Source organism: Nicotiana sylvestris, chromosome 2, assembly GCF_000393655.2.
Source record: "Nicotiana sylvestris chromosome 2, ASM39365v2, whole genome shotgun sequence".
Lineage (NCBI taxonomy): Eukaryota > Viridiplantae > Streptophyta > Magnoliopsida > Solanales > Solanaceae > Nicotiana > Nicotiana sylvestris.
Genome location: NC_091058.1, coordinates 4967996 through 4976778, shown reverse-complemented (window position 1 = coordinate 4976778; position 8783 = coordinate 4967996). Strand labels below are relative to the sequence as shown.

Below are 8783 nucleotides of genomic sequence, written 5' to 3'. Positions count from 1 at the left end.
CGGCATTTATCTAATGATAGACACAACAAATACTTCTTGCCTAACAACAAAAGTATCAACAACCCAGTAAAATTTCATTAGTGGGGTCTAAGGAGGGTAGTGTGTATGCAGACCTTACCCCTACCCCGAATGAGTAGAGTGGTTATTTCTGAAAGACCCTCGACTCAAGAAAACAAAAGGACAAAAGGAGACAATATTAGTACATGGAAAAGAATTAATACACTTTTGCCATTTTTCAACAGGCTTGAGAAGAAAAAATTAATACACTTTTAATGGAAAAGAAACAGATTACGACCGACATGAACTAATAAGAGGACCACCATATAATAATTAACACTTACGCTTTCAAGAAATAACAAATTAAACACTTTATAAAGAAATCCAAAAGGAAAAAAACGCAGCAAATTTAATCTGTAGTAGCGTTTATGCATAATTATCCTAACAGTAAAAATTAATACACTTTTAATGGATACCAAACAGAAAACGACCGACATGAAATAATAAGATAACCACCATATAATAACGGGTTCAATTAACACTTACACTTTCAAGAAATGAAAAGGAAATTAAAGATAAAGAACACTTTTTCCACTGATTAAGTTCCAGAAGAAAGAAAAAACGCATATCTCATAAAGACAGCTTAATAAAGAAATTAAACACATAGTAAAAATCATCATGAAAACTATAACCAGTCCAATTTGGATGATTAACCACTGCAAAAACAAGGTCATACAAGGGTTTAGTTCATACAAGAAAGAAAATAAAAAAAATAAAAAAATTCAAATCTTTAGTCACAATAAAAGCAAAGAAAGAAATCTTCTTAAGAAATGAAACACTCAACCAGTAAAATCATCTCCAAAATACGCATGAAAAATAAATTTTGGTTTTCGATCTTTACCTTAAATGAAGAAATGTTTGGAATTTTGAAAGAAGTTGAGAGGATGAGAGCAAACAATGAGGCGAATAGAAATGATGAATTTGGCTGTCTATTTATACATTCAGAATTCCGTTTCTCATTCTCCCTAAGCGCCTTGAAGGTTTTCTGTTTTCAAATTTAACCATAAACAGAAGGGGCAAACTGTAATTCTTTTCTCACCAATGCTTGTAATTCTATTGTCATCATGTAATTTATAATTATTTAATACTTTTATTTTAAAGAAAAATATAGTACCTAATGTTATTTATGTATATACCTAAAGTTTGCCTACTTTGTATTTGATTAATTCTATTTTGCTTATTGTCACCCATAGAGTAACTCTGCATATGGCTGAAAACATGTATAATACACATCTTTGTTCGTCTTAATATTGGAAAACGAGTGTCATCGTGTTCGTCAGTGCTTTACTCTTTTTTTTTTTTTTTTTGGTTAAGCAGATGCATATTATAATTAAAACAAACTACTCGTTAGGGTGTACAAAAAGAGTGTTTGTGGGTGGGTATGTGATACCCCTTCTAGCAAGCTATAGTTATTACTATTACAGCTCATTGTTTTCCTTTCAAACACAGTTCCTGCGATGTCTGTCCAAAAATCATGATTGACAAACACCGGAGAAACTGTTGTTACAAAAACATCTTCAACAAAAAATTTCCTTGCCCCTTCCTTCGCCAGCATGTCAGCAACTTTGTTGGTCTCCCTGTAACTGTGCTTCACCACCACAGCGCCTAGTCTTTGGACGATTGACCTGCATTCATGAATAAGTGAATCAAAATAGAGGTTTCCATTAATTAGCATTCTGATTACCTCTGTTGAATCAGTGTTTATTTCCAAAGGTGTGAATTGTCTTTCTTCTGCAATTTGCAATCTTTTAAGGAGAGCTAGTAGTTCTGCTTGGGTGTTAGTGGTGTATTAGATTGAGCCCATGTAGCCCAGTATCCAGTTTCCACTTGCATTTCTGAAGACTCCCCCCAGTCCTCCCTTACCCGGATTCCCTGTTGCAGCTCCATCAGTGTTAAGCTTGTAGGAGTTGTTGTTTGGTGGCTCTCATTTTACCCAGATATTCTTCATGATTTTGGGTTCTTTATCCAGCATCATTGTAGCATATTCTGTGACCTTAGCTATTGCACAGTTTGAGTCTGCCCTATCTTTTCTGTTATTGAAGAGATTATTGTTCCTTGTTAGCCATATTTGCCAAAAACAGAAAGGTAGGAGCTTTTCCCAAGTAATGATGATGTTGTAATCTTTTTTTCTTTAGAGATTCCCAAGTGGTTGGCCAATCTGTGGAAGTGAAAATAGGAGTAGGAGTATTGGTTTCCTTATTGCTTTGGGAGATGATGTCTTGCCAGAAGGTGTGTGAAATGGTACATTCAAAGAAGATGTGTGCTGATGTTTCATTGGCCTGGCTGCATTGGTGGCAACTGGGGTTTGATTGTACCCCAACATAATAGAGATAGGCTCCAGTGGGGAGCCTTTCATGGAAAAGTAACCAGAAGAAGGATTGAATTTTTTTGGGTACTTTTAGTTTCCAAATCCAAGTGAAATTGTCGGTCATGGTTTCCTGTCCTTGGTCCAATATTGAATAGGCAGATTTTGTGGAGTAGAGACTATTTGGTGTGGCTCCCTATATCATTCTATCCTCGTTAACTGAGTCGGATGGAATGAAAGTGTTGTGGATGGAGTTTTGAATATTTTGGGGGATGGTGAGAGAGAGAGTAGAGAGACCCAAACTCCATTTTGTGGGCATTTGCAACTGTTTTGGACATGTCTTCTCTTGTCATAGGACCTTGAATTAGGGACCTTATAGCAGGAAGTTTGTTTATCCAATGGTCATTAAAAAAGCTAACTCTGTTTCCTAAATTAACTACCCATCTTTTTGCTTGCATGCATGTTTTCCATCATTTTAGGATGCATTGCCAGGTGTGGGACTTTGCTTTTTTGGGAGGTTTCCTCCAATTGCAGTGTTTTGCAATAAGAGTTTTTGCCCAAAGGGTTGTGGGGTTTTAGTATAGCCTCCAAGCAAGGCCTGAGTGCTGGGCTTTATTTTTTAATTCAGCTTTCTGGATCCCCAGTCCTCCCTTGTCCTTAGGCTTTGTAACTGTGTCCCAAGATATCAGGTGCATTTACTTTTTAGTAGTAGTAGTGCCCCAGATGAAGTTCCTCTGAACTTTATCAATTTCTTTGTTTGTTTTTGCTGGCAGCTTGATGTATTGTATGACATGGTTTGGGATTGAGTTTAATGAAGCTTTTGCCAGAGTGGTCCTTCCAATCATGTTAAGCATGCTTGTTTTCCAACCTGCCATTTTTGAGTGGAGATTCTCAATAATGAACTGAAATCACTATGAGTGGGTCTTTTGTGGAAAATTGGGAACCCCAGGTACTTCCCAAAGTTTATTGATGCTTTTATGGAGAGAGTGTTTGAAATGAACTCTATTTGATGAGGTTGTCAGTTAGCACTGAAGCATACTTTGGACTTAGTGAGATTGATCTTTCGCCCGGATGCTAGATTGAAGGAATTAAGGGTATTCATGATTGTATTGCAACTTGAAAGGTTTGTTGTTGCAAAGAGAGTTAAGTCATCAGCAAAGAAGAGATGGGATATTTTAGGGTCACTTCTGCTAATGTTGATTGGGTGCCATTCCCCTTGGGTGACATTATTGTCAATGACTCTTGAAAGCTTTTCCATACACATGATGAACATGTATGGGGAGAGGGGGTCACCCGGCCTAATGCCCCTAGTGGGCATGAAATGGGTGGTTTGCTCTCCATTGACAATTACAGAGATGGTGGAGGAGCTGACACATGACATGATGAGATTGATGATTGTGTTTGGGAATTTAAAAACATGGAGGGTTTGCTTAATGAAAGACCATTCAAGTCTATCAAAAGCCTTCTCCAGGTCAATCTTTAGGATCATGCTACTGGATCTGTGGGTGTTTATAGGGTTGCCCCCTATAGGGTCAATCTTTAGGATCATGCTATAAGATGACAGTTGTTAATGCAATTCCAGAAGGAGTTGCTTCTGTGGGTATTTATAGGGTTGCCCCCAAATTTTTCTTCTGCTTTAAGGACTTCATTAAAGTTCGCACCCACAAACCAACTTCCTTTGTGTGTTTTTGAGATGTCAACAAGACTATCCCAGAGGCCTCTCCTATCCTCAATGTGGTTACTGGTATAAATTGCAGAAAAAAACCAAGGGTGGGTTTGAGGGTAATACCTTGACCATAGCATGGATACCCTGAGAGTTGACAGCTACCTCATCAACTTGGAGGGAATTATCCCTCCACATAATCACTATGCCTCCAGAGTGGCCAATAACATGGAACTAAATGTGCATGTCGAATTGAAGCTCCTCGGTAAGTTTTTTGTGGTCTACCATTTTGGTTTACAAGAGAACCAACATTATAGGTTTGTGTAGTTTGACCATTTCAGAGCAATGCCTCTTAAACTCCGCCACTATTTTCCCCTCTAACATTCCATATTATGAAATTCATTAGAGGGTTCAGTGTTAAAGGACTGGTGCTCGTTGATGCTTTCTCCCTGCCCTGGGGTTGCATCGCATCTCTCCCCCTATGTTGAGATTGTTGGGATCTTATCACTGGGGTTAGGGTCAGAAGGGGTTTGAGAGTACCTTGGTTCAGATGAGACGAGAAGTCCAATCCGCATTGAACTAGGTTCTTTGGGCACAGTAGGATCAATGTCTCGCTGTGGTCCATGCTGAATTCCACCGCCTTTATTGCTTTCAACCATAGTGAGTCCACTCTCACTAGATTGTCGATTGGTGTTGCTTCGTGGTCCATTGGTGCCTCGTTGTTACTCAGTAGCTCCAGGGCTGTTGAAATTCCTTTGGAGATGTTCCCCAGAGGCGATTGATGTTGCCTCTCTTGGGGTGGTTGTTGCTGTTTCTCCTGCTTTGAAGGTGAAGTTTTCTGGGTTGATTCCGGCTGGAAAATTTTGAACTGGGGTATTGCATAGGGATCCTCTATTGTTAGGTCTGGGAAGAATGGGATACTGTTGAAGATCTGTTGAATCTTGTCTTGGATAGACAAGTCGTTGTTGATGTTCATATTGGCTGGGTGGGTCCGCTCCATGACTGACTGCCACATTTGAGCTCCAAGCATCCCCAAGCCCATGTTTAGGGCTTCTACTATTACCCTTGCCAGATGGGCTAGGTTTTGAATGATTAGGGAGATCTATTGCTCGCCTAGTTGAAAATCATAGCTTAGGGCTTGTCCATGGAGTGCTAGCTCCAACCATGATGCTGGTAGGTGGTCCAGTGGTGGTGGGGTGGAGGTTAGGAAGATTGGGAGGGTTTGAATTTTGTTCCATTTTTGAGTTTTTTGTTCCTATCCTTTTTTGGGTTGGTTATAAAGGGTGGAGTATTGGGGTAATCAAGCATTTCTGACGGTTGTGAATGTGGATCGATAAGCATGCTTATTGTTTTGGGGTTTGTGTCTGGTACACTGGGAATGGGGTTAATTTGATATCTGATTGAATTGATGTGTTCTGTCAAATCACTAGAGATTTCTTGATTATACTGCTTTGGCTCTTGGTCTTTCATGAAGGGATTTTCTCCAGTTGGTGTTGGTAGGGGAGACGTAGTGTTGTAGTGGTTATCATTGTGGTCTACCATGGGGTCTATTTTCCCAGAGGTATGTGGTGGCCCAATCTGCCTTTGGGGTCCGTCTTTGCTTTTGTTTGAGTCGTGGGCCTAGGTTTGTAGTTTGTGTGCATTTGGGCATTCCCTGGGTCCGCTTTCCGTTTAACACGGGTTAGGCCGTTCTCTTGTGGGCTGCCCAGTTGTATTTTGTTGTCCATCTTGTGATCCCTTTGTGGAAGTGGGTTGGATTCGGTCCGTTTCCTGTAGCGTATTAGATTTATTGGTGTAACGAAAAGTTTGGGTTTCAAGAAACTTACCGGATGTAGAATCGAACATTTTCACTTTGATGCCTTCTGGTTTTGTTGATGGTTTATCCTTTCTAATCTTGTCCTTTGCTTCATTTTGCTTTGTGTTGAACTCTTTCTTACGCCTTCTGGGGAAGGAGACCACTTTCCATTCTTCTTCTTCCTCCTTGTTTGGTGTATGGCCTGAAACATCATTTTGCTTAGTATTTGAGCACTCTGGGCTATCTTGGTTTTGTGGTTATTGTTGTCTTTGTCTGTGTAAGCATCCTTTCAAGATGTGCCTTATCCTTCCACAACCAGTACATAGAACATTTTCTCCTTCATAGAGCACCAACTCTTTGTGGTCCCCTATTGTGACTGAGGTAGCAACTGGTGTTTTCAAGGGTACCTGTATGCATATCCTTGCATATCTTCCTCTGAGAGTGACTGAAGTGCACGTATCAATTTTTAGGACTTTTCCTAGTTTCCTGCCTTTTTCTAGGACTTCCTTGTCATAGAACTCGGTGGGTAGTTATGAGAGTCTTACCCAAATTGCTGTGAAGGATAGGGTTGCTTCCTGTGGGACGAATTTGGGTTCTCATCTTCTTACTAAGAGGAAATTCCCTGATATGAACCATGGTCCTTTTTGTATAGCTTTCACTAGATTCTCCTTTTTACCAAATTTGACTATGAAGAAATCCCATTATAGGTCAATCAAGATCAACTGTTCGGATGGGTTCCATAAATCAACTAGTTTAGATCGGAGAAGATAGTGTGGCATTTTTTTTCCAAACAGCTTTATGATAACTGAGTAACGCCATGGTTCATAGAGCCTGTTTTTATCCTCTTGAGAGAGTATTATAGGAACTATTGTTTCCTTGCCTTTTTCTAGTGTTAAGGTGGATTGAAGTTCTGTAGTGAAGTAATCCGCTTGTGTAGTACTTTGCTTATCAAGTAGCATTTCCTTGTAGGAGTGGGATTGGGTTGCCTCTTCTTCCATGACAGTGTTGTCTGGTAGTTCCGGTAGTATGTTGGGTGATTTGGGTGGGTTTTTCATTGGTCGTTTGTAGTGATGGATGAGAGTTTCTCTCACTCACTTTTTGACATATAAGTATACCGATATTGTATAAGGGAACTTGGATTAGCTTCTTTGCTTTTCTCATGCTTTACTGTTATTACTCCACCTTATCCTGTTCGTTTTAAATATTTAGAATTCTGTTAGTAATTATGAAGAGCTTATTTTGGCTCTTACTTTTGGCAGCATGAGGTTTTAACAATTTATAGAATTTCAAATAACTACTCTTGTTAGTATGAAAAGGTGAAAGAAACAGCAGTCTTTGCCATCACTGACAAGGTATAAGTAATGGGTGGTATATTAAGAGCCACTTTATAGCATTCATCTAGCTACTATTTTTGAGATCGAAGTAATATTATAAGAAATATTTTATGAGAACTATATTGAATACTAACTGTTAGAAGTTAAAAAGATTTCACTTTGAGAACTATAATGAATACTGGCGGTTAAAAGTTGAAAAGATTCCACTTTGAATAACTCATCATTTACATGATATCATAAGTCAAGTGAAGTATGCATTTCTGATATCAAATCTGTAATAGCTGACTAAAGAAACAAAGATTGATTGTAGGACAAGAAGAAGTTTTCAATTTACTGTAATTTTGATGGGCCCAAAAGCAAACAAGTAAGGTGAATCCTGCGAGTTCTTCTAATCCGCATCAAGTTTTCTTGTCTTGATAATGTATTTATGGTTATGAAAACTGAAAAACTAGACATAGGTAATTCCCGAAGGTCGGTAGTGCTCAGTCTCTTCGGTCGTAGGCTTGAATCATATTATTGCAAACTAGCTTTGATAGAAGATATCATACTCACTGCCACAGGTGAATATGCTATTCACATTTTCAGTATATCAATTAATTTGGTTCACCTAAGATAATGAAGCAGTGGATGGCCATTGAATAAGTATGAATGCCATTTAGTGCTAAGATCTCCCGGTGCGCTATTTTCATTCTCTTTACCTTAAAAATGTTTGTATAAATATATGAGATTTCACTGTAATAAAAGTTTTCTTTTTTGGTACAAATCAAGATGTGTCTTATGTGAATCAGTACACTAAGATGTAGTTTAACTATTAACCATATTCCAATGTCCAACGCCTTTTGTACAGGAAACCAATGAACAAGCATTTTAAAATGCTACTAACGACCTACCAAAGGTGACTGACGAGGTTGCATACTTAGCTTTTGTGATGTTATATAATTCTGTCATTGGTTGCACATTTCGTTTAAACTGTGGTACTCAGGTAGCAGGAATGGTTGGAATAAAGTGGGTATTTTAGTGGATAGAGATCTTAGAGAGTCGGTGATTGAGATTAGGAGGGTGAAAGATAGACTGGCGATTCAGTTAGTAGTTGGAGAGCTCACCCTAAATGTCATTAGCACTTACACACCCCAAGGGGGCCTAGATGTGAAGGTTAAGAGGTGCTTCTGGGAGGATTTGGATGAGGTTGTGCGTGGTATTCCGCCCACTGAGAAGTTGTTTATAGGAGGAGATTTTAATGGGCATATTGGGACGTCCACTGGGGGCTACAGTGAGGTTCATGGTAGTTTCGGATTTGGGGATAGGAATGGAGGAGGTACAACTTTTTTGGACTTTGCTAAGGCTTTTGAGTCGGTAATAGTGAACTCTTACTTTTCCAAGAGGGGTAAACATTTGATTACTTTCCTAAGCGCGGTGGCGAAGACTCATATTGATTATTTATTCCTCAGGAGGGGTGATAAAGGCTTATGCAAGGTTTGCAAGTTTATCCTGAGTAAGTCCCTCGAGTCGCAACATAGGCTATTGGTGATGGACGTCGCCATCATGATGAAGAGGAAGAAGCAGGATGTATAGGGTTGCCAGAGAATCAGGTGGGGAGCCTTGTATAAGGATAAAGCATAGGAGTTAGAG

At 39.2% G+C, this 8783-nt stretch overlaps 1 protein-coding gene across 1 annotated transcript; it reads left to right on the top strand.

The window, feature by feature from the left end:
- Window positions 1–5565: 5565 nt before the first annotated feature.
- On the top strand, window positions 5566–8726 carry LOC138882228 (uncharacterized). The gene is made up of 3 exons (XM_070162739.1): window positions 5566–5586; window positions 6337–6457; window positions 8137–8726. The coding sequence occupies exons 1-3, from the start codon at window positions 5566–5568 to the stop codon at window positions 8724–8726; spliced, it is 732 nt and encodes a 243-aa protein (XP_070018840.1).
- Window positions 8727–8783: the final 57 nt, after the last annotated feature.

Bases quoted from the DNA above. Each gene is read 5' to 3' on its own strand.
- LOC138882228 (XM_070162739.1), top strand. From the start codon at position 5,566: ATGGGGTCTATTTTCCCAGAG. The intron at 5,587-6,336 runs GTATGTGGTGGC...TCCTTGTCATAG, and splicing joins TGGGGTCTATTTTCCCAGAG to AACTCGGTGGGTAGTTATGA. The intron at 6,458-8,136 runs GTCCTTTTTGTA...TGTGGTACTCAG, and splicing joins ATTCCCTGATATGAACCATG to GTAGCAGGAATGGTTGGAAT.